The sequence below is a fragment of the Trachinotus anak genome, unplaced genomic scaffold (genome assembly GCF_046630095.1).
Source record: "Trachinotus anak isolate AG129_WGS33_773 ecotype Australia unplaced genomic scaffold, CSIRO_AGI_Tana_v1 ptg000021l, whole genome shotgun sequence".
In the NCBI taxonomy this organism is placed as follows: domain Eukaryota; kingdom Metazoa; phylum Chordata; class Actinopteri; order Carangiformes; family Carangidae; genus Trachinotus; species Trachinotus anak.
The window spans coordinates 22895044-22920200 of NW_027273872.1; the positions used below are offsets into that span (position 1 = coordinate 22895044).

At 40.7% G+C, this 25157-nt stretch overlaps 2 protein-coding genes across 5 annotated transcripts in view; one reads left to right on the forward strand and one right to left on the reverse strand.

Annotated features, from left to right (window-relative positions):
• Nucleotides 1-1173: 1173 nt before the first annotated feature.
• On the forward strand, nucleotides 1174-7308 carry hdac3 (histone deacetylase 3). The gene is made up of 15 exons (XM_071457781.1): nucleotides 1174-1366; nucleotides 2112-2194; nucleotides 2380-2522; nucleotides 2814-2895; nucleotides 3242-3298; nucleotides 3401-3456; nucleotides 3554-3687; nucleotides 3811-3891; nucleotides 4035-4108; nucleotides 4296-4360; nucleotides 4652-4741; nucleotides 4859-4917; nucleotides 5249-5328; nucleotides 5518-5675; nucleotides 5789-7308. Exons 1-15 carry the CDS (start codon nucleotides 1312-1314, stop codon nucleotides 5856-5858), a joined length of 1287 nt encoding a protein of 428 aa, XP_071313882.1. The 5' UTR covers nucleotides 1174-1311; the 3' UTR covers nucleotides 5859-7308.
• Nucleotides 7309-7428: 120 nt separating this feature from the next.
• myot (myotilin) overlaps nucleotides 7429-25157 on the reverse strand; it is a 45132-nt gene continuing 27403 nt past the window's right edge. For 3 of the 4 annotated variants that reach the window (XM_071457778.1, XM_071457779.1, XM_071457777.1), the window contains exons 9-18: nucleotides 18868-19081; nucleotides 17661-18640; nucleotides 15289-15439; nucleotides 14906-15007; nucleotides 14135-14172; nucleotides 13151-13289; nucleotides 12755-12962; nucleotides 12376-12541; nucleotides 11587-11720; nucleotides 7429-9669 (exon numbers count right to left, since the gene is read on the reverse strand). In XM_071457778.1, the coding sequence (XP_071313879.1) occupies nucleotides 9527-9669; nucleotides 11587-11720; nucleotides 12376-12541; nucleotides 12755-12962; nucleotides 13151-13289; nucleotides 14135-14172; nucleotides 14906-15007; nucleotides 15289-15439; nucleotides 17661-18640; nucleotides 18868-19081 (2275 nt within the window). In that variant the 3' untranslated portion in view covers nucleotides 7429-9526. The remainder of the gene's footprint in view (nucleotides 9670-11586; nucleotides 11721-12375; nucleotides 12542-12754; nucleotides 12963-13150; nucleotides 13290-14134; nucleotides 14173-14905; nucleotides 15008-15288; nucleotides 15440-17660; nucleotides 18641-18867; nucleotides 19082-25157) is intronic. The other variant, XM_071457780.1, reaches the window with a different exon arrangement.

The window sequence follows — 25157 nt, forward strand, 5'->3', positions numbered from 1 at the left end:
CTGGTCGCTCTGATACACTCAAACACCTCGTGCTCACCTGTGTTGAACCTACTGTAACCTGTAACATCAGGAATACATAATACATAAGTTATTTAAGCCAGAGAAACGCTGCCATTTAGCTGCAGGCAGAGGCACATGGAGAGGAGGCACAGAGAGAGAGAGAGAGAGAGGAAGCAAAGACACAGAAAGTTAAATGTACATTCAGGCATTCCAAAGCAAAACAGCCGACAAGCCAACACACATTCTGTAGAGAGAAGGCGAGGCAGTGCCTACCAGTAAAATACAGTAAATGAGATTGTCATTGAACCGATACCTGATATCATACAATAGAGTGGTGATACGGAAAAAATCCCCAATTTCACATATTAACATATATCATGATAAGTACAAAACAGTTTATAGATAACATAACCAGACAGACACGATCACAGATTCTCAAATGTTTTATTTCACTGTGAATTGAACATCTTTTGGACTGTTTATCCACTAAAACAAGAAAATCTAAGACGTCACCTTATATAAAATTATGATGTACACTATTTTCCGACACTGAAGACCTGTATAAACACACACACACACACTGAAGGTGGACATGACCCTGTCTATGTAAGGATGTGCTGGTTGTCCTCTTGGGCACATCTGGTCTTACCATCTCATCCTCATACACACACACACGCACACACGCAGACAAAAGCAGGAGGGAGACTAACTGAAATGAAGAGATGAAGGAAATGAGGGGGAAATTTCACTTGGAGCATCTTTGAAAGACATTAAAACTCCTTGGTGAGAAACCAAACACTACACAATGTGTGCCTGTGTGTGTGTGTGTGTGTGTGTGCCTGTCTGTGTGTGTGTGTGTGTGTGTGTGTGTGTTTAAGCTTGTACACCTGTGTGTTAAATCCAGTGGATTCAGGGTAACATGTCTGTTTTGTGTTAAACACTCACCTTACCTTCACTGCCACATGTGTACAGTCTGGTTTCTATCTTTTTATGATTTGGAAAATCTCCTGCATGTTCCTGCATTTTTGGTAGACTATATTTCCAAGTATGAGTCAATTTATTTGAGGATGTGATTTATTTATTCATTTGTTTTTTTTTCATTTATGATTTATTAGCATATGAATTTCTGGTTCTCCCCACTTTGCGGTCCTCCCCTCCCCTCTGCGTCAGTGCTGTCGCGTCCTGATGACGCAGTCGGCTCGGTGTTTACCATGGCGGCTATCTGCTAATTGAAAGGAAAATGCGGGTTCTCTAGCTGCAACAAGAGTCACAGTTTTACGGGGGAAAAGACCAGAGGATATTTGTAACAGAATGACCAACAGAACATCTTATTTTTATGACCCAGATGTGGGCAACTTTCATTACGGTGAGTTTGGTTGTCGTAGTAGACCGGCCTACAAAGGGAATGGTGCTAATGAGAAGCTAGCTACATGCTAACAACCTGAGGGTTGTGTTTTATTTTTATATTAAATTTTTAGCATTTCACACTCTCGCAGTGCATTAGGAGGTGTGCTGTCCTGGTTTTTAATGTAGCACACGTTTATATTCACAGCTACATGTTCGTACAAATTTTGAAGTACCTTCTTGATCGGCTAGCTAACGTTAGGTTACCTGTTGTCTGCATTGACAGTTATTACGATATGTAAATTGTGGTCGCTGTCTACCTGTTTGTATTAAGTGCATATTGGCTTCCAGTGCATATTATGGCTTGTGCATTTATGCTCATAAGATAGAACTACTCACAGCATGAGTGCTGGAGATAATTTAACCAGAATATACAGATGACAAACTTTGTGCAGGTTTTCTTGATCTTAATTATTATCTTTAAGGAAAGGAAGAAGCTTCACTATTGTAACTCGGCATCACAATTTCAACCTGTTATTGATATTTTGTGTATTTTAGTTTTGTGTAATCCTGTTAGTCATAAGTGGAGCAAATACAATGTGATTCTTTCAGTAGTGACAGAACCATGATAAAGCACAGTATGTTTCTTCATCTTTCAGTGCGATTATGAAACTCAGACTTACCTCAGTACTAGACGTCATTGATGTCACCCTATGAAATAACTGAAATGACTGCACTATAATGTGGAAACTGTCTGCCTCTGCCAGGTGCGGGCCACCCTATGAAGCCTCACCGTTTGTCTCTGACACACAGTCTGGTGTTGCACTATGGACTCTACAAGAAAATGATGGTGAGCAGCACAGACAGATGGTGCTACAAATTCAGACCCTGCTGATGTTTTTCCTGCTGGAATAACAGTTGATCGTTATTTTGATTGAAAATGAAATGAAACACTAAAATCAAGAATATATACTGATACAAATGTCACATTGTAATTTTGCCTCATTTTCTTCTTCATTTTGTTTTTCTTATTAGGTATTTAAGCCATACAAAGCATCTCAGCATGACATGTGTCGATTCCACTCTGAAGACTACATAGACTTCCTGCAGAAGGTCAGCCCCAACAACATGCAGGGCTTCACAAAGAGCCTCAACACATTTAATGTGGGAGACGACTGGTGAGTGTTATGATTATCAAAGTAATGGTTTGATGTGTTTTCCAAACAGTTGTGACATATCATGGTTTCACACTTATTATCAGGTTCAGGATTTGTCTCATTTCCTCCATATCCAGGATATTCTTATGTCTCATAAGTTTCCTTTTATGCTGTTGCTCTTATTACTCCTCTGTCTTGGTGCCAGTCAGCCATGTACATGACACAATTCTCCATCCAGCAGCCCAGTTTTCTATTACTGTTGTAAGAGAACTTACTAAACAATAAGCAAAATATTTTGTGTCTGTGTTTCAGTCCTGTGTTTCCAGGTCTTTTTGAGTTCTGCTCAAGATACACAGGAGCGTCTTTACAGGGAGCTACACAGCTCAACCACAAGGTAACACATGCAGTGCAACACAACTGAAGTCAGTTCTGCTGCAGTGAAAATCAAAAGTCTGTGGAAAAGCAGTTCCTCTCTCACAAGCACCATAAGCATTGATTTAGTGGAGTTTTGTTATTATTTCAGTTGCAGCCATCTGAACTTCCTGTCCTGCTGGGAATCTGTTGCTATGCAGCTGGTGGTTAAAGATAAACATGTGTGTAGCAGACGATGCCCAAATTACCGGGCATCTCAGCCCCTGATGGTGTGAACTTAGTTGTACTGAAACAGCAGCAATGTGGCTGCAGCACGGCTGGGAGACTGTGACCTTAAATTGATGAGGATTCTGCTCTGTCTTTTCCAGATCTGCGACATTGCCATCAATTGGGCTGGAGGTTTGCATCACGCCAAGAAATTTGAGGTCAGAACCAAGTGTTGTACATTCTCTCCTCTCTGCCATCTCTTTATATTTTGCTGTGAGTGTCTCTTTGCTTATTAAAAGATGAGTTTCCTGTGTTTGCAGGCGTCTGGGTTTTGCTACGTCAATGACATCGTCATTAGTATTCTGGAGCTGCTCAAGTAAGAACACACTCCTCTTCATTTGTGGATCCTGTGTCTGTTCCTCTCTTTTTTTTAACTCTCCCACTCTGTGTATTTGTGTGTGTGTGTGTCACAGATACCACCCTAGGGTTCTGTACATTGACATAGACATTCACCATGGTGACGGCGTCCAGGAAGCCTTTTACTTGACCGACCGTGTAATGACTGTGTCCTTCCACAAATATGGGAACTACTTTTTTCCAGGAACAGGTATGAGCTGCTTTAAGCATCCAACAGTGTTTTCTTCAGTTACACACTGGACACTGTAAAGTTATGGGTCTCTGTTACTGAAAAAGACAGGTGTGTGTTGAAGACAGTTTGTGTTTTCTGTAGGTGACATGTATGAGGTCGGGGCAGAGAGCGGCCGGTACTACTGCCTCAATGTTCCTCTCCGAGACGGCATCGATGACCAGAGTGAGTTCACTTCCTGCAAAAATCAGATTATTGAACTGTAATAACACAACACACTGACCTGGAGTTATTATTGTGTTGACTGTGACTGTAGCTCTGTCAGCTGGTCAGAACTACAATCAAACATCTGTATGTGTGTGTTTCAGGCTACAGGCAGCTGTTCCAGCCAGTTATTAAACAGGTGGTAGATTTCTACCAGCCGACCTGCATCGTTCTCCAGGTCAGTCTGTGGCTCTGAATCTGATGCAGCCTTCATCAGTTTAATTAACATTTGTCACCTCAGCTAATAGATCGTTTACTGTGTGTGTGAGAGAAAATTACACACGCTTCAGGTTCAGGATGTTGCAGGACCTGGTGCAGTAAACTGGGAATAAGCAGCATGTCACTCATTTCTGTTCTCCTTGCAGTGTGGAGCAGATTCTCTGGGCTGTGACAGACTGGGCTGCTTCAACCTGAGTATACGAGGACATGGGTGAGACCAGCTCAGCGTTTTCTTTATTAAAGTGAAATGTCTTGTTTAAAACACTTTCAACCAACTCCTGATTTTGATCAGTTCAACACATGATCAAATCATTCCTCTTTTTTCTTTATCTTATTAACAGCGTGTGATAGAAACATCTTTTTATTCTACAGATGATACGTTATGTTCTATCTACAGTGTACACATCTACTGTATGCACTGTCAGCACATTCCAGATAGTTCATTCTGGTAAGCATTTTTTAACCTGTGTGTATTCATGTGTGTTTGCTTTGCGTTGTGCAGTGAGTGTGTGGAGTTTGTAAAGAGCTTTAAGATTCCTCTGTTGGTCCTGGGAGGAGGAGGATACACGGTGAGGAACGTGGCTCGCTGCTGGTACGTCAGACACACAGAGTGAAATGTGTGACATGAACAAACCATTGATGCGTTTGAGGCTTTTTTTGAGGCTTTTGCTTTGTTGCTGAAAATAATTTGTGTGATGTTGTGTCGAAGGACCTTTGAGACGTCTCTGTTAGTGGATGAATCCATCAGTGATGAGCTGCCTTACAGCGGTGAGTTCTGCTTAACTGTACTAAATATCAAGTGTTCAGGTGACATGATTTTGTGACACCTCAGTGTCTGTTCGTGACGATTTGTCTGACAAAACCAAAAGAGCAAAATGGCTGCAGTATGAGAATCCCGTTGTTAGAAGAGACAGAGACAGAGATTCATATCGAGCATTTTCAAACTTTAGCGCATCTGTTGGAAGTTATGTAAAAGTAAGTTGTGGGCTAGTGGTGATTTGGCCTCTTTAGATCTTAAGAGCTTGTTTTTGATAATGAATGAGAGGTCAATGGAAATACATTTTCCTTTCCATCCTCCTCCTGTTTCTGCTCCCTCCAGAGTATTTTGAGTACTTTGCTCCAGACTTCACGCTGCATCCAGATGTCAGCACCAGGATAGAAAACCAGAACTCCAGACAGGTAAAACATCACCACACACTGAGAAGTGACAGGAGTGAGCTGAGAGTTGTTCTGACCTGGATTGTTTTGTGTTCAGGCTGCTATAACACAGCCTGTATCTTCTTTGTGGTCCTTGATTGGTGTTTGTTGTGTCTGATGATATGAGGACGATATATTAGCACCTTTATAATTGTGTGTCTGTCGGTGCAGTACTTGGAGCAGATCCGTCAGACAGTGTTTGAGAACTTGAAGATGTTGAACCACGCGCCCAGCGTCCAGATCCACGACGTCCCCTCCGACATGCTGAGCTACGAACGCAACGACGAGCCCGACCCTGATGAGAGGGGGGCCGAGGAAAACTACACCAGGTCAGTGCACCTGCAAGGGGCTGAAATGAATGCAACACATGCATTAAAATATTTAGACTACATCACCGTCTTCCTGTAAACTAACTGGCTCTCAATAACATCGACTTCCTCAGACCGGAGGCAGCCAATGAGTTCTACGACGGTGACCACGACAACGACAAAGAGAGCGACGTAGAAATTTGACCTATGGGAATGAGAGAAGTGGAGCTTCTCCTCGCAGGCTTCTGTTTGTGTCAGCTCAAGTCTCCAAACATCATGTCATCACTGCAGATTACAAAAAAAAAACAACTAACTTTCAGCAAGCACAGAAAAGACCCTGAAGCTCTCAGTTTACTCTCAACTAGTTTCTGTCAGTCCGGTTTCCACACTGACATCACGGCTGCTCCACCATCATACCTCAGCAGTACAGACGTGATGTTGGCACCTGAGTCTTCTGTATAACGTCAGTCCAAATTACATATATTTTCGTAATGCTGGATACTGAACACTTGTACATACAGTATACCAGCAGTGTTCTCTGTTCATGTAAAAAGATTACAGGATCGGATGCTCCTCCGTGTTTTTGATAATAGTGTCTTTTACGTTTTTCTTTCCCTCCTGTAATCTTGTCCATGTTATCTCAGCACTCAGATATATTTAGCTTTTGAAAAAGGAAAATGTCAACTGCAACAAATTTAAGTATTTCAGTCAACTGAATTTTAGTATCAGTAAAGTATCAACAAGTTTGTCTCAAAGGAAAAAGTTTTGAGGAGACTGAATACCTGTTCTGCCAAACCCCTGGGATACCAGAGCAGTGACAGAACGAGGCGTCCATGTGAGGATCACCGTTACAGCCACAGTTATCATCAGGCGTCACGGAAAAGTCGAGAGGAGTTGTCGATTTTTTCCATCTCACAACACAGGCTTAAGTGAGAAGCTGTTCAAGGGTGTGCACGGATACATTAGACACACATGAGCCGGTACAGATGTTTCAAAGCACGCAAACAGTTTTCAGACAGAATCTCGGACATACGAATGATTGCTGTTGTTATTTCACGTCAACACTTCTCTTATTTTACAGTCACTGTATCTGAAAGAATGTGGCTTTTCTTACTCATTTTCAATTTTTTTTAATCACAGCATTATTCATGTGCCTTACAGCTCTGAAATGTCAAACACTGTCATAGAGTGGGGCACTTTCATGTGAACTCCAGCTTTCTTCACACAGATCTGGATTTGTACAAGTGAACATCTGTAACTGAGGGCACTGGCTCGGATCTGATCCAAACAGAAACTGCTCCTCTCCTGTCTTTTCATTCCTTTCTCTTAATACTGTACATACGTATAAATGTATGAACTGTGACTGAGTTCATAATGTAGAAGAGGACGACTGGCGACAAGGCTGGTAGTTTGGTAGTGAGACATTGTGTACAGAAGCTGGGAGCTGATTGTGTGATGAGATGTCAGAGTGCAGGTCCTTCACTGTGCAGCTTCACTACAGATTAGTGGCAATAAAACGGTTTGATGCCACAGTAGAAACACTTTCTACCATCTACCACCCCTGGTCCTCTTTTAGCCCAAAACAGGTTTTATGTGATTTTTGATAATGTTGTCAGCAACTTTTTGTTTTTAATAAAAAGAACAATTTGAGCTATTAATGTGTGTTCAATATGAAGTCATAGCCTCATCAGCAAGTTTTGAGCCACCAGAGGGCAGCATGAGCCCTAATCTGTGCCGTCCATTTAAAAAAAAAAACAAAAACGGGAGGCAAACCCAAGGTCACATAGACTTTATTCCTCATTCATCCAGTGATATCCAGAACTTCTTACACAACAAACAGTACTTGAGGAGAATACACACAACTACCTGCAGTTTACAATCTCAACAGGAAGAGCCTAACTTACCAAAACTATCCTGGTGCTTTCAGCAAATCCAATGTTTAACCCTGTTTGATCCAAACCTCATAACAAACTGTAGGAACACTGCACCTAAAAGCATTAAACCTGAGTAAAAGAGTTCAAATGTCACTGTGTAAACGCAGCCCAACTATATGAGTTTATATGTAACAGGGGCTGCATGCCAACCAGAAAAAGCAGTTTTCATCTCTTGTGACCTGGACGGCAGGTTTTTTTATGCCCATCTTAAAAGAAACCCCTGCCACTGAGCTGCGGCCACACAGGGTTAAATCCCAGATTTTCAGTTTGCATGCAGATCCAGCCAAAAATCCAAAGTTTTTGTGTGATTATCTCCTGGCTGGCAATAAAAACAAGCAGCTCCAAGGTATGCAGGCAAATCAAGCCTCTTTTTGAAAGCTCTTTTTTTTAACAAGGCTCTGGTCAGAAATGGAGAGTTTGGCAAATGTGGACACAGGCTGACATACTGATACCCATTTTTCAACTGAACAGAAATGATGCAAACATGCATCAGGAAGAAAAAAACGGGTATTCTCCTCTCGGGTAAAATGTGAAACATCTAATCTGCACTGCAGCTGTGACAAAATGTAAACATTTCAGATTTTCTTTGGAGTGCAGATCTGGTCTTGTGTTCAGTCACAGCGGCTGGTGATCAGAACATCAGCCTGTTGCTCTTTGTCCAACTCGTTGATATTGTTCACCTCTGGCTGCAGCCTTTAGCAGGCCAACAGAAGAGACTAATAACTTCAGTTCAAATAAATAGCTTCATTCACATACACTGTATATTAGAAACCAACTTTAAAAACACATATTAGGCTGAATTTATACCACAACAGAGAATCTGAGCAGTGACCAACATTGATCTCTCTTCAAACAAACAAGGGAAACATCAGATAAGAGGCAAAAGTAAAAAGTTAAAATTTTCTATTCAAGGTAATGGAGCTTTTCAGTCACACACCATCAGAGGCTGCAGCAGCTGTAAGTTAGAGACAAATACTTAAATTCTGAAGCAAACATAAAAGCATCCTCTTCAACTTCAAACTAAAGAAAGGAGGGCAGCTGCTGGAGGAGACATAGGGACAGTTGTCATGATTAAAGTGCAGTGATAGATATTGGCTGTGTTGGATTGTGGGTACTGTAGTTAATCTTGGGTGTTTTCTGTCCTCTAACCTAGAGCACAATAATGAATGATTATTCAAATGAAAGGTGCTCACCCAGCACAAACACCATGATAATTCAATACAAGAAGTAGTGTATACACATACTGGGGCTGTTGAAACAAAAACTTCAGTGTTGCAGTATTGTGGTTTGCCGATAGGATAAAACTGACTCCACCACATCGTAGCCAGGTCTATTAATACATCCCTGACCTAGAGCGCTTTGCTGAGAGCAGACAGGACAGGCAGATGAAGAGACAGAGACAGGCGGGCAGAGCAGGGGCTTACAGCCATGTATCAAACATGAGCCTTAACAACAAAGCGAGGGACAGAGAGAGTGGGGTGGGCGCGGTGCTAACAAACAGCAGCAGATGGTTCATAAGAGGAGTGATTACTGTAAGTCAGAAGGCACTTGACCACCACTAAACTTTGGATACTTTTCTCTTGAAGTAGGCACTGAGTGTTCCTAAGGTTAGGGTGGTTGAAAACAATCTTTAAAAGGCAGATTCGTAATATACTAAACCTCTGAAAGATGGAGGAAAATTTGTTTGCAAGACAAAGATAAACTTTTCTAATAATAGAGGAAAATCCTCTAATATGGCATCACAGTTTCTGTCTTTTACAAATGCTCACAGATGTGCTCTGAGATGTGTACTCATCTGCTGCGATGCTGTAAATGTGATACACTGAACAGCATGTTTCGAGCTGTTTCTGCCTGGAGTTGATACAGACTCTAACACAGACTCCAGGCCAGTTTTATGGTAGTGAAGATGATGGTTGAAGGTGGATGTGAAGGTGTGGTCTACAGCTCTTCGCTCTCGTACAGCGGGGCGGTGTGCTGGGCGGGGCTCTCCACGGTGAGAGCGGGCACATGGCTCAGGGATGACAGCAGCTTCAGTGTCTTTGAGCCAGGGGGCGCCGTTTTCATGGCTGGGGCTGTGCGAGCTGGTAGGGGCACAGAGAGGGGAGTGGTGAGTGGTTCAAGTGTTCATCCACAAATTCATCACAATAAAAAACAATTATTTTGTTCGTTATGCTGCTTTTTGATCAGAGAGTATTGTATTTAAAACACCTTTGCTATACATCCTGATGTTTTAAATATTGTCTGTAAATAATATTAAGGATACCACAACAGTAAATCACGAACGAGTAATTTTCTCCAATTACATGCAAATGAAATTGTGTTTATACTGAAGCTGTAGTACTTAGTCATCTGTTCCAACAGGGAGGAAAAACTGGTTTTCAATCCTGTTTTCACAGAGCTGCACATTCCTTGTTTATTTATATAAATAAAATGACACTACTGGTGCCACCAGCATCAGTGACAAATTTCACTGGTGGTTGGACTCATGCTAAACATTCTTTTCATGCCAGGTGTCTGAAAATAACTCATCTGGCCTGTACATTATAGCACAGGACAGCACGGCATGGCTCAGTGCCAGATATGTAACCGACACACAGTTGGAGGAACAATGGCTGCGCAGTTCACCAGCTTTCACCTTCTTTCTTTAAACAAACAAAACAATGAATTAGTTTCATTCATCACAGAACTGACGGGCTCTGACAAAATTCATTTAGCCAAGTGCAGTGTGACTGTGTGTTTAACATGTTGTATGTGTATGTCTGTTTGATGTGTCCCATCTGTGTGTCATTAAACCCAATTGATTAATTTTAGCAAATCAACTGCAACAACACATCTACAGACTATAATCAGATATCATTACTTTTTATACACAACACTTAGACTGAAAACGCACAGCGTAATGTGTAATACACAACCTGCACATGTACAAAACAAGGCATGATCTTTAAAATGAAGAGCTCCACCACAGCAGATCAAACAGATCTGTAAATTATCTGCACAGTAAGATCTATTCAAGGTAATCTCTGCACTCAGTGAGTAGGTTTCTGTTCTGAAGTTACCAGGATATTAATATTAATCGTGCAGAAAGCCAGATTCATAGATATATAAACATATATGTGGAGAGCTGTACTGTTTAAACAAAATCATAAAGATAGACTGCATTTAAAAATTTGTTGTAAAATTTCCTAATTTCATTAGCAAAACACACAGTTCATATAAACTTGTATGAATCAGAGTGATTTAATAGTGATGTTTACCGAACATTTACTGCCTTCATTTCACCCTGTTTGGTTTACCTTGTAGTCCTAAATACACACACACAATAATGCGAACTTAACTATGTTCATACACTATGAATTGCCTGGCTGCGAACTCCAGTGATGACTGGGGGAGGTTTACTATTTTGACTACTGTACTAAATAAATTAGAGACTTGATTTGTACACTGTGAGCCAGTCACTCCTGAAACCTATTTCTGTTCAACCACTGCATTGTACTATGTCTAAGTCTTGGTCTGAACTCACTTTCAGGTTTGCTAATCAGCTAAGTCCAGCTCATGCGTAACGGGGGGCCAGGCCTTTGTCAGTCCTCTCACTCAGCGGCCCCTCCACACAGCAGATGGTGTGTTATGTGATCGAGCAGAAACCTAATAGCTGTGTTGTACTTTCCTCCAGTGAGCTCTCCCTCACCGGTGGATGGACTCCATATTTATCGCTCTGACTAGGTGATGATGCAGTATACTCTGGGTAAGATGAACAGGTCAATGCCTCACGTTGTCATCAAGTTTCCACTTGATCACGTAACACAGCATGTGTTTGACGTGTTTCAGGCTGTGGAGCTGGATTCAGTGTAGCAATGAGCGCACAACCTTCTCCGTCTGCTGTTTAAGTTTATAACCTGGGTTACTATAGTAACTATCAGGCTGTCTCACACGCGAGATAGCCCAGATGGGCCCTTAAAGCTAATTTGCATAGACAGATGAACAGACAGTGGACTTACTGCCTATATCAAGCCTGGCGTTGCATGTGGACATGCCAGCTTCATTAATTGCAGAGAGAGTGTACCAACCAGCATCAGACTTCATCACCCTCTCTATCAACAAGCACTGCCGGCCTGAACCGTCCTGGTACAGACTGTAAAACAAAGAAACAGATTCCAGTGTTAATTTACCACACATGGCGCCCAGTGTCCTGAAACAGGACACAGAACACAAGAACATACACAATTCAAAGGATTCATTCATTAAGAATGAAATGATGAATAACTGATTTAACATGGCCCTCCACATACATAATGTTGCCATGAGGAGTGCTACTCCAATGCCTGTGAAACACTGTATGGGGTGTTATGTGGTTCTGAAGGAGGTTTATAGTCTGAAAAAAATCTCAGATTGAGTTTGACTCCACAAATTCACAACAGAAAGTTAGAAAATGAAGGTGTGGAGTTTGAGAGTCTTGTTTTTTTCCCCAGGCAGGGGCAGTCTAATGAGAAACGATTTTGAACTGTATTTGCAGAAATGTAGAAACTCACTGTTTTTGGAATTTGACACATAATAGTGACAGCAATATCGCAATGCTGAATCAGTGATGTAAATCTAACATAATCTGAAATTTTGGCCCATCTTTCTAATTGTGCATGTTGTAAGTGAAACATACAGTCAGGATAAACTGTGCATGGGGGAAGTTTTCTATTTAAAAACCTTGGATATGCTTATAAAATAATTTACTTTTTTTTTTTTTGTAATTTGAAGCCTTTTCAAGGTGTTTTTGTCTAATGAAGCTGACCTACCTCATTCTGTTGGGGTCAATGCGCAACATGTCTTTGTCTTTCTTCCAGAAAAGCTGTGGAGGAGGGGAAGCTTCCACTTTACACTCTAACCTAACAGTGTCGCCTTCTAGAGCTCTGGAGTTCGACATCTTCTGGACAAAGGTGGGAGGACGGAGAACCTCCTGGGCTGCAGGAGCAGAGGAGGTGGGCTGAATTTAATTCTACATCATCCTCACAGCTAACAACAAGGGCAGCAGGCATAAATTTAGTTCAATCAATAACATTATTAAGCTGCACCAGGCTAAAATTCTACATAGAAACATAGTACCGGTATGTCCAACATAAAAACTTAACAGCATAACTTAACAACATAAAGAGATTTAAGTAATTTTATTTTTACCTATGACATCAAGCCTCATGGTAAATCTGCTCTCCCCAGCTCGGTTCCTGGCCACACATTCATACACACCAGCATGGTGCACTGTGACAATCTCTATGATGAATGAGTACATCCCTTTCTCACACACCAACATCTTATGGTAGTCGTCCGGACGAATGGCTTTGCCATCCAGGTACCAGCAGACATCTGGTGTGGGGAGACCTCCGACCTGAAGGAGAGGGTTTTAAGCCTCCTTTATTTACCTTTGCATGACCACACCATTACTACAGATTTCTTGTGTAAGTTATATGAGGAAACCCCCAGCCTTGTAGTAATACAGATCTGAGTGTATTAATAAACTTGAAACAGTGAGGACCTTGGTGTTAATGCATCCATGTGTGTGTGTGACTGATTCACCTTGAAGTCAATCCTACAGAAGCGTCCCTCCTCCACAGTGAGGTCTGGAGGGATCTGCAAGAAGCGAGGAGCATAACATTTCTCTTGTATAGCTGATCCCTCATTGGCCCTCTCATCTGTCCCTGAGTGGTGCCTCCCCCTGTAGAAGGAGAGAGAGGGATTATCTATTCAGAACCGTACATTGCCTCACTTTCACCGACTGAATTTTACAGTCCACTAGCAGCCATAGAAACAGGCGCTCCTGCTGTGTTTCTGTCCTCTGACAGCATGGCTTCTCTATGAGGAACTTGAGTCACTATATCTCTCCTGAGGCAGGTGGAGTTGGTAAACATTTATGTAGAGATTTGGTTAACACAGGCTATACATAGGGACGGATAAATAGTTTCCTGGATAATTTAAATTCATATGTACAGCCTTCCATCCCTTACCAAGTTGAACCAGCTAGTGGTTCCCCCACCACATGGCAAAAATCTGATCAAGTGATTTAGCTTCATTTGTTTCTTCTAGATGTAGCAACTTGTCTCCAGTGGTGACAAAATTTCACTTTGACACAATATAATTTCATCACTTTCAGGAACTCCACAGAAACTAGTAACAAACGTTTCTTATTAAATAATTCAAGAGGGCATCTTAGATACACGTGAACCTATTGCAGCCCATTGGAGGATAGTTTCATTCAAGAAAAATATTTCCATGGATGTTTCTGTAACATAAGCTGCAAAGTATTATGTATGACTGCAGAGAGCAGCTTGAGGTTCAGTTACCACATCAAATGGACAAAAACAAAAAGTGTCAAATATTCATGAGCTGGTATTCATGAGCTATTCGTAAAAACCCAATCTAGATTTACAGCTGCGGAGGGTGAGTAAATACCACCATGCTGGATGAGAATCTAAGGGGGAAATCCCACATTCAAGACTGTGGTGTTGAATAGAAACTTAGGTTAATAATTATATGAGACATTGATACATAAATTGTATTTACCATAGTCCACCTGTGTGTCTTCCTTCTGGTGATTCTGGCTGTAACAGAAAATAAATAAGCAGAGGATTCACAGGTGTGAACTTTGAAAACTAACCATACGGTTCAACAGGTTGACTAAATTCTAGGAGGGTAACTGTGTGTGTGTGTGTGTTTGTGTGTGTGTTCTGACACAATACTTCTGTTGTCACCAGTGAAAGGGGCTCATTCTCAGAAAGCAGGCTAGAAATAGCTGCTGACAAACCTTGTTGGCTTGAGAGGATGTGTGTATCCCTGAGTGTGTATATGCTTATGTTGTGTGTTGGTGTTGTGTATGTCAGTGTGGAAGACAGAAAGAATAGATGTTGCAAAGCCCTGTGACAGAGGCTTTTTGACAGAACAATCCTGCAAACACACACACACATACACATATACACACACACACAGAACTGGTCACAATGACAGCAGGAGACAGCTCACTGGGGCTGCTGATTTTTACTGCCAGGCTTTTTCAACTATGGGTCGGGAGACCATCAGGAGGCCCTGAGAGGGAAACACGCTCCCTGTGCACCCATTCAAACCCAAATGACTGTATTAATGTGTAGGCTTTTTACTTAACAGCAAAATGGAAGCTAATGGGTTTTGGGCAAGAGCCAACATAAATGTCTGTACAGCACAGTTAGTACTGCAACACACATCAATAAGATCTGAAACACACTGTGAGAAATGTCTAGACTGAAGGACTTTGGTAATAATAACGATGTCTGCTGACAAAATGAAAGTTTGATGTCGTACCTGGTCGAGTTGTGAGTCTGACAGACTGTCTTGGTCAAACATTTGGGTGACGTTGTCTGGACCCAGCAGCCTACGAGCCATACGCTCCTCATAGGACAGTTTCTGTCAAAAATGAAGCTTTATACTGTTACATTTTCATTTTTCACACACACATTAGAATAAAGTGTGCTGTGATGTGTTTTAGTAAACTACTGCAATTATGTATTCTGTATTATGTTTGGAGGTTCTGTATTTATGAAATGTAGGATTGTTCCACTTCCACCACAGTTTGCAGGACAGACACACACACAGACACACATATACACATACATACACACACACACACACAAACACAAACACAAACACAAACACACACACACACACACACACACACACACACACACCTGGCTGTTTCTCCTCCTGGCCTCCTTCGAGCGCAATTTCTTCTCCAGATCCTGGATGAGGGCGTCTTTGGAGCCCTGGATGTCTTCATCTGTGGAACGAGAAGAGGAAGGTCGGGGAGCTACAGACTTCTTCAGGATGGGCTTGGGAAGGCTGGAGAGACAGAGAGAAAGGAGGGAGGAACAGATGGTAAATAAAGCAACAGAGGGACCCTAATTCACTTTAATTTTGCAACAACCTTTATTCAACACTTCTGGAAATAAACTGTTGTGCTAGTACCTAGCACATAATATAACTTTGTACATCCAGAGAGGGAAAGACATACAGTTGCATTCATGTTGCAAGATATCATATCATCAAGCTTTGAAAGTAAATAAATGAAAAACTAATAAATATGTATGTATACATACATACCCACACATACACACATACCTCACATACTTATAAAAATCCTTCAATTCATTACTTTAACAAAATCAGTTCTCAGAGGTTTCTCATAAAGCACCCATTTTTCCCAGTGTTGTACAAAAATGTCAATCTTTAGGTTTTAAGAGATGGTAACCTTTTCCATCCTATAAATCTACATTGTTACATCTATCCAGTTATTTAAATCTAGCAACTTTTTTCCAGCTGTTATTGACAGGTCTCCTTCCTTCTCCCATAATTCGGGAATAACCCCTCTATTGATCTCTGATTTATATGGTTTTATGAATAACTGGACAAAGGGTTTGCTGGCATCTCTGGTATTTTTCTTTTTGATGTTTTGGTTGTAAAAATTTCTTAATTGGAGATATCAGTAAAAGTTCTCCTTTTCTAATGAAAATTACTCTCTTAAATTTTGAAAACACATAATTTCACCTTCCTTTATAACATTACATAGGGATATAACACATTTTTTAAATCCAAAGTTTAAATCTATTGTCCATCTTATTTGTGTAAAATCTAAATCATATGCACACCAACTTAGAATTTTAATATCTTCTTTCAATTTATGTTCTTTTATTACTGTCTGTATATGTACATGAAAGCTACATTCTATGTCTATTCTATGAGATACAGTAATTTCTTAGTGATGGTAAGCCCCAGCCTCCCTTTTCTTTCGACAGCTGTAATGTTCTATACTGTACTCGAAGTCTTTTTCTCTGCCATATAAACCTCGATATCATTTTGTCCCATTCTGTGAAATAATTTTGAGTAATTGTAATTGGGAGGGTTTGGAAGAAATAAAAAAATCTTGGTAGAACATTGATTTTAATTGTTTCAATTCTTGAGCTTAAACTTAAAAATGGTATGAGATTCCACCTCACTAGATCTCCTTTAATCTTACAGGACAAAGGGTCCTAGTTTTTCTCAAACAATCTTGTAAGGTCGTTGGGCAAAATTTTCCATTTCAACGGGTACGCAGTTTTTCAGACAGACCTAAATTGTATGCTAGGGTTTCCATTTTATCAATATTCAATTTGTATCCTCATAGCTGATTTCTTTTAGGAAATTCATCACTTCTGGTAAAGATAACTGTTTGGTCTTTTTTAATACAGGAGGACATCATCTGCGTAGCACATTATTTTGTGTTCTACTCTAACAATTTCAATACCCTTAATTTTGTTATTCTGTGCAACTATTGATTTGAATTCTTACTGTTTATCACCATTTCCTGAAGACCAAAGAAGCTTTGTAGAGATATTGCCAATTGATAGAATCAAAAGCTTTTTCAGCATCTAAACTCAGTATTATTGCTTTTTCCTTATGTTGCTGTGTATGGTTCATAATATGTAGGGTGCATCTTATATTTAAAAGTGATTTCTTTTATTGCTTCATGCATACATAGCAGAGTTCCCACTGTGGATATGTTGGAAAACATCACGGAAAAGTCAAAGTCACTTCCATTATTTTATAATTTCAGGTGTGGTACTGTTATTTTTCAACTCAGAAGAACTTTTAACGATTAAACAGTCTAGTTTCTAATTGTAACATAAAAAACAGCTGAAAGCATTACATCAACTTTTTAAAATAAACATTTTTCCCTGGGATTTTTGTATGTTTCTTCTTTATCATACAGGTGGTATGAAGTCTACAGAAAGTTGATTTATTACTAGTTTACAGTTTGGATTTTGACAATTCTCCATTAATCATGGATAAAATCTTCTCAAATGAGAAGTTATATTAGCCCCTCATGTTAAATAATTGTTAATGATAAACAAGTAATGACTGACATGCTTTTTGTGCAGCTATACTTTCACAAACTCTTCACACCACCTCGAAATCACCTGTTCTCTTTATATAAGTATAAACATTTGCTCCTGTTTAATATTTGTTTTTGCTGTTGTTAAGTGTGGGACATTTTGACTTTGTTAATATGTGAACTGTGACTCACGTGTTAGGCGTCCCCTTGTAGCTGGCAGGCAGGGACACCACAGCAGGTGGGACTCTGTTCTGATTGTTGGGAGTACTGGGCTGTTGAGAGGAGGAGGGAGAGAGAGGGGAGCGAGGGAGGGAAGGGGACACTGGTTGCTGGGGGAGGGAGGAAGGAGAGGAGGATGCTCTCATGGGGAGCAGAGGGCTTGAGGGAGAAAGTGGGGAGCAGGAGGGGGAGATGGAGGGATGTGGAAAGTTGGAGTTGGGAGATAGTTTGGATGGGGAGAAAGCAGAGAAGGAGGACTGGGAGGGCAGCACAGAGCAGAGGTAAGCGGCAGGTGCTGACATGGTGTCCTGGTTGGCTGGTATGGTGGCACTGCCGAGGCCAGTGGCACTGGGGACGCTGGGGGTGAGGGTGATGGTGGACCGCATGGTGGCGCGTGGGAGAGAGAATGAGGAAGAGGCTGGGAAAGGCGGGGAGGAGGTGGTGGTGGCAGAGGGACTGAGCAAGGGGGCAGTGGAGGAAAAAGGAGGCACAACAGAGGAGGCTGGGGTAGAAATGGGAGAGCTCAGACTGGAAGAGGAGGGAGAGGACTTGCCCGTTCCATTGGCATGGGTCTGAATCTGTGTCTGGGCAGCAGACTGGGTTTGGTTCTGACTGAGGCTTAGAGACTGAAACTGTGACTGGGTCTGTGACATGGACTTTGACACTGACTGACCTTGAGAAAATGATTGACTTTGTGCAGACGTGATTTTAGCTTGACTCTGGGCCTCTGAAACACTGAGACTATTATGGGAAATGTTGAGGTTCTGTTGGGAGTTGTTTTGGTTCTCCTGGGCCTCCCTCAGCACACTTTCATAGCTTGGTGCCTGGAAGGCCGGCTGCGACTGAATAAAATGCCTCGGTCGCTCATAGTTGAAGGCACTGGGAGGGAAGGCACTGGGTGTGAAGGAAGGCAGGTCTGAGAGATTCATGTTGTTGCCTCCTGGCTGGGAAGACTGAAAGGGAGAACACACACATTAGCAAAATCTCAATGAGGTGCAATTCAACAGTGCAATGAAGAAGACACATTTAGAAACTTTAACACATCTCCAAAAGAATATTCAAGGTGGAGTTAAGTAGATCAATGCCAGGGAGGTTGTTTGTTCAGATAAATTTCAGTTGTATTTCCTGCTGCAAAAAACCTCTCAGACAGCATAAAACTTAGTGTAATTCATGTTCTTACTGTGAAACTGAGCTTGCTTGGGGTGAACAGCTTGGGTGTTGGGGCCTTCTCCTTGACTTGTGCTGGTGGTGAGGGTGGAGGGGGAGGGCTGGGCGTACAGGCTCGGACCACAACCTCTGGTGACCTTTGGCCTTCTAAGCTCAAGCCACTTTCCTCCTCACTGTAACTGAAGGCTCCTCCAGAGGATTGGTTGGCAGGCTGAGGCTCTGGAAAACTGAGAGATATGCACAGATCTATTATCAAAGATTTGAATATATTCATAAAAGCTACAGTTTCTGGGACAGGAAACAAGCAACTTTCAAGGGAGAGTGATGGGTGACGTCAAGAAACAGCTGTCATGAAAATCACCTACAGAGTTCCAAAGGCAAACAGTATTTTATCCCTGACAATCCCCTGATGTTGAAGCAGTTCCAACCTAGTGTCAGCTCAACCAAGAAATGTTACCAATATTCAAAGAGCCTCAGATGCAACTCAATCCTCGATGGTATATTACATAACCGTTCTTGACTTATGATCGCTTATTTTTAACTCAAACTATAGGCTTTCCACAAACAGTGTTTGAAAATATTTTTGTGGTGAGACCTGATCAAATATTAAAATACACCCAAAATTTAAATTTCAATAGTCAAAAGTCCCAAGGCCAAACTCTTGTTCCTTAGTGCAGGAGAACATCCTGAACAGTCGTTACATTTCATTGGTTTTGAAGAAGGTTGATAAGTAACTCTACAAGCTAACAAACTGTTGGCGCCACACTCATCCAGTGCTGATTCTGCAAAAGCTGATTTTTATAGTGTTGGTCACCACATCATGATGTTGTTTCAGTGGACAATTTGCGATCCAGTCTGTACGAACCATAAATGGCTCAGATTCTTACCATCAAAATCAATATGACGACTGGTGAACAGAATTATGAATATGAGTAACTAAAGATTATATGTTCCAGTCCGGCTGCCATGGCACCAGTGGGACCGTCTAATGAGAGTAACAGATCCCATTTCGGTGCTCTCAGTACTTTATTTCCTGTAATACCAAGCCTGGCTGGTCCTCTACTTTTCTACTAGGAAAGAATTTTGTTCCCATGACTACCATGTAGTCTGGGTTTTGCAAGGAGTATAATGACAATAGCAGTCTCTCTTCGCTCACACAATCACTTATGTATACTTGCTCACTGTTTTTCTGCATTTGAGGGCACAGAACAATTTTGGTCAGCCAGCATCAGCAGAGGCTCTGAAACTTTGTATCAAAACCATTTTCCCATTGACTTAAATGGGAAGATGGTCTCAAGACTTTGGGACCCTACTGTATACCCAATTTTGCACAAGGATGAACTGTGCAAAGTGTTGAGTGAGTCAGCAGCATTACCACTGATCCAAAAGCTGTAACGCCACGTAGATGAAATACAATCTAAAGGATCTCTCAAAGCTGATATGTGCATGTCTAAATGCTATGGGATATCGATAATTAAATGAATACATTTGTGAAGATTGGATGTGTTTTGTAGGATGTTAGACCAAGGAATCCAGAAAAGATTCTGATTATATACCTCACAGTTTACAAGTAATAAGCAAAATGTTAGATGTTTCACGAGTGACATCATGGTGGTGCTTTCTACACCAACTGGTTCTTCCTTGGTCCACCACATTTCACTGAAGTTTGTTTTCAAATTATCCCAAAAAACGAAAACATAAACAGAAATGAAGGACTCAGCCTATAGTCTGACCTATACTGGATTTTTGAGGGGTATACCAATAATCAGAGCTATTAAAAAATCTAACATTGATATACCGGCCAATATTCCTTTTCTGACATAAACAAGATTGGTTGTATGCTGTGACCAGGATACGATCTACAGTTGAAAACTAAACTTGTCTTTGGTGGATGTACTATGAACTAAATTACCCCAAAAATATTACTGCTATTTCTCTACTGAAACTTCTTGTTACTTATCTGCAATAAGCTATCACTGGCCGACGGCATTAACCTAGCTGAGGGATTTATCCAGCTCTAACACTGATATTTTGGCAAAACAGGAAACGCAGTTGGAGATAATAACATTAACAATAGCTCCAGTGAACTGTCCCAGCAAGCCACAGCAGTGAGACGGCATGCACAGTGTGTATGCTACAGGGGGTAATGTTACCAACTAAAACCCAATATGAGTAAATCTAACATGCACAGAAAGCAACCTGGTGAAACTGAAACATTTCAGGAGCTTCTTACATCTTTATGTCAGCTGTAATCATTCAAAACAATAACACTGGTATTTCCACCAAAACTTATTCCAGATGTACTGTAGTTGCTGTGCTTCAAATGTTACGATGTGAAAGTAATGTGTGTGTTTGCTTGATTTAGTGGTGGCATGTGTGTCTCTGTGTGCGTAAGTGTATTTGTGTTTGTGTGATGAAGTGGGCAAAGCTATATTAGTCTTGGAATTCGGACATGAGCTGGCAGGTGCAGACACTCTACTGGTGAACCAACCCTTTAACACACACTCACACACACAATCCGCACGGCATTGTGGGTAGGAGCACACTAAGTTGTAAGTCCTCTGTATGACCGATGACAATAACTAGTAACCATTGGAAAATAAGTCTCAACCTACCAAGTTGGATCAACCTACATTAGAAAATATTTCAACTCTGTAGTGATATTGGGATGAAACGCATCATTTTCATTGTGAGAGGGATTATGGATGAGCATCATTTTTTCATTTGACCAAATATATGTCTACCTAATGTTCAGGGACAGAACTAGGTTGGGAAAATGATCATCATTGTGTTGGCCCTTTTCGGAAAACTACTGCTCAACCCAACGTGGGATATATACAAATCCATTAAACCTTCAACTCAGCTCATATTAGTGCAATGACCTGAGCAATCACTTCATTGATCTCCCTTTACATGTCATTCCATTCTGTCTTGATAGTTTTTGTTAAACAATTAAATAATTTTCAACACTGAACTATATTTTGGTGACAGCCAGTCAGTGCTAGACTGAGTTCACACCAAAAAGCACACATTAACACTTATTTAGAAATCACTTAGAGTCAAACATGCTATGCTAAATGTCTCAAACAAAAACTACACAGTATGTTGACAGCTGACAGTACTCTTTGCCAGCCACAATAAGTACATTGTGTGAGCATTTGTTGTATTTATTGAGGTGCTAAAGTCCAAACCAACAGAAGCACCACACATTAGGGATAAATCAAGTTCCTGTTCCTCACCTAATAATCAAAACAATAAAATAATCAGATGAACTTCATGTTGGTCAGAGAACCTCAACATGACCTTAAAAGCCAGACCACTGCCAAGAGTTTCAGAACAACTGTTGTTGTGTGCAGCACTGAGGGAGGGGGGTTTCTGAAGGACACAGATGCCATGTCTGCACTTCACATTACAGATGAGATCATAATCCTGGACACTGATATGGAGTGGACACAGTACACTGAGCCAGACATATTTCACACCATGAACCACTCACTGGGTTTGAATATGAACCAAAGTATCAATTCAAATTTAAAGACAGTATCATACACCAAGGATACTTTATCCTTAGAGGCTTTGCAAGTGTGGCATGTTTCATCTGCAGTGATATTACAGCACTTTTGATGAATTTGTGAATATCTAATGCAGCATTTGTCACAGGTTGATAATTTATTGTCGGTGCAATATCAAAAACGGCAAAACAGCGTTGTATTCACAAGCTAATTAGATATGTCAGTTTTCCATTCTACATGGCTGCATGTGAATGCATCACTCTTGGAAGATTTAAATCAGTCACTTCAAACTCATCGAACAATGTTTTTGTCTACATTTCATACAAAAAACTAAAAAGGTGTTATGCAAATCTATTTTGGAGCATCAAAAAATATTTGAATAGGCAACACTGCTATAAGCTGGCGAACACTTGAGAAAATACATTACAGTTTCTTATTTTCTACAATGAGAGCCCTTAAATATGACTGTTGGTAAAGAGTTAAAAATGAAGGACACACATTACTAATTCACACCTGAGCTCTCATCTCCATTCAAGACACCACTCAGCTTCAGTATGGGCTGTCTGGCATGCAGCAAACACAACTTAATGTCACAATAAAGACACACATTTCTGGTGCTTCCCAAAGTGGATCCTTGAAGCAGCTCCGTGGACTCCCAGAATAATGAGGAACAGGTTAATATCATTTGTCAGTTCCGTTTAGGTAAAAAAATATTTTAAAATAACAGTAAAATTGTATTATCTGGGGTCTCAGCTACATTTGCAAACCTTAAAAGACGACAGCGTGTTGAGAAAATTCTACAGCAAATTTTTTAAAGCGAAGTTTAACCCAGTAATCGATATCTGTCAATGAACGTTTAGAGAAAAGGAGCAATAACGTCCTTGACTATCTGAAATTAAACTGTCTACCGGCTCTCCCCTCCAGCCTACTTGAAACAGCACCAACCAGATGACACAACCCCCTAAAATAGACTAAAGTCCACTTTGCAAGTGCTACCTAAACATAGTTTGACCTTTTAAGGAGGATATAACATATTAAGTTTCCATGATATAAACAAAGAAGGAAAAATGTGCCTGTTTAAACGTTAACGTCAATGCAGAAAAACATTTTGAGCTTAAAACTGTGACTTCAAGTAGCGAAAATAACACGCAGGTTGAGAAGAAAGTAGCAGTCTGTGTAGCCACAAACTAAACGTTTTTCTTACCTCGTTACAAGTTTCAACCCCGCTGCCCTAACGCTTCAGTGTCTGGCTGAATGAAGCTGGACTCTCCCTGCGGGGACGGGTCCAGACTCCGAGGAGGAGACGAGGAGCCGGGGTCCGAGGAGACGAGGAGCCGGGGTCCGGGCTGCAGCAGGTGACAACGCGCGCTCCCGAGGAGAACGCAAGGGGACGTGACCGCGCCCAGCTGATCGGTTTAATTTTCTAAAGCATCAGCGTCGTCACTGTGATCACATCTACAGCGTCCAGAGCTGCCCTCCGACCTGATGAGTCACGTTTCAGGGTGTATTTAATTTAGTGTATTTTTAGTGTTAAACGCCCTTCTCTAAAGCTGCATTTATTCCTCCCTAACATGCCCAGTTTACATAGTTTCTTAAACATTATAATCTGGTTTTCGTTTGGTGCCATTAGGTAAGTCTCAAGAAAGGAAGAAAGAAAGAATACAGTCAATTAATTGAATAATACAGCAGCGACCTCGTCCGGATATAAGGTGGAACTACAAAGGTATAAAGCGACTTCATTTCTTTGACATGTTTTACTCTTGAACAACTTACTAAACGGAAATAAAGTAATTACTGAGTGTATGAATGAATACACAGATAAATAAATACACTATGAGTCTCTTCCATATACTAAAAACACAAAATGTATTTCCTTTAAAAAATTAAATCATAATTGTAATTTTACGTTTCAATCATTAATAACGACTTGCGTTAAGAACAACGCTGCAAGTTGTAGAACACAACTGTATTGCAAGTCACTAAAAATAATGTCAAGAGTCAAAGGTCATCCCTGGATGTGAGTAATGGGTGCAAGAAAAATTAAGTGTGACTTTCATTTATTTATTGTTCATTTCTTTGTTTTACTTCAAAATAAGACCCTTTTATTGCAGGTAGGAGTACTATATGCTCACCACTGGTTCTTTGTAAGTGCTCTGAAGCACTTTGAGTGCTCTGGAGAACCCTTTTTTGCTGAAGAACCTTTTCTTACTGTTTAAGGTTCTTTGGGGAACTTCATTTTTCAAAAAGGGTTCTGAGTAGTACTTTTAGTGCTTTGTGAACCTTCTTATGTTTCAAGTATGACCTTATGGTTACTGACCATATGCCTAGCCTATAATGACTAAGTTGTTTCTGTGAGTAGGATGGACTGTTATGGGGACATTTTTATTTTAAATGGTTGTATTTTGAAACTACTTTTTAGATAGAGCAGTTATAAGGTAATGTTATTATAAATTATATAAAGTAATTAGTAACTTTCAGCTACTTGATTCCTTTTTAACGACCCAACACTAAATTTGAACAAATTATTACATATTAAACCTAGTACTTTTGTATTTTATTTCATTTAAATGTTTTTTACGTCACCTACCAGTTAAAAAAACAGATAGACCGCAGGTAACATAATTCTCCACCAGTGACTTTACTCATGGGACAGAACCTTTAAAACAATATTAATCGACTGAAAAATTGCCAACAGGCCAAAACAAATGAGATAAGATAAATCTTCAACAAGTAAAGATACAGGCTATATAAATAATAGATCTCTCTCTCTCTCAAGTTCAGGGTGACAGTA

Excerpts from the sequence above, each read along its gene's own strand:
- hdac3 (XM_071457781.1), top strand. The coding sequence starts at position 1,312 with ATGACCAACAGAACATCTTATTTTTATGACCCAGATGTGGGCAACTTT. Across the intron at positions 2,523-2,813 it reads TTTAATGTGGGAGACGACTG|TCCTGTGTTTCCAGGTCTTT; the intron begins GTGAGTGTTATG and ends TCTGTGTTTCAG. Across the intron at positions 3,299-3,400 it reads ATCACGCCAAGAAATTTGAG|GCGTCTGGGTTTTGCTACGT; the intron begins GTCAGAACCAAG and ends CTGTGTTTGCAG.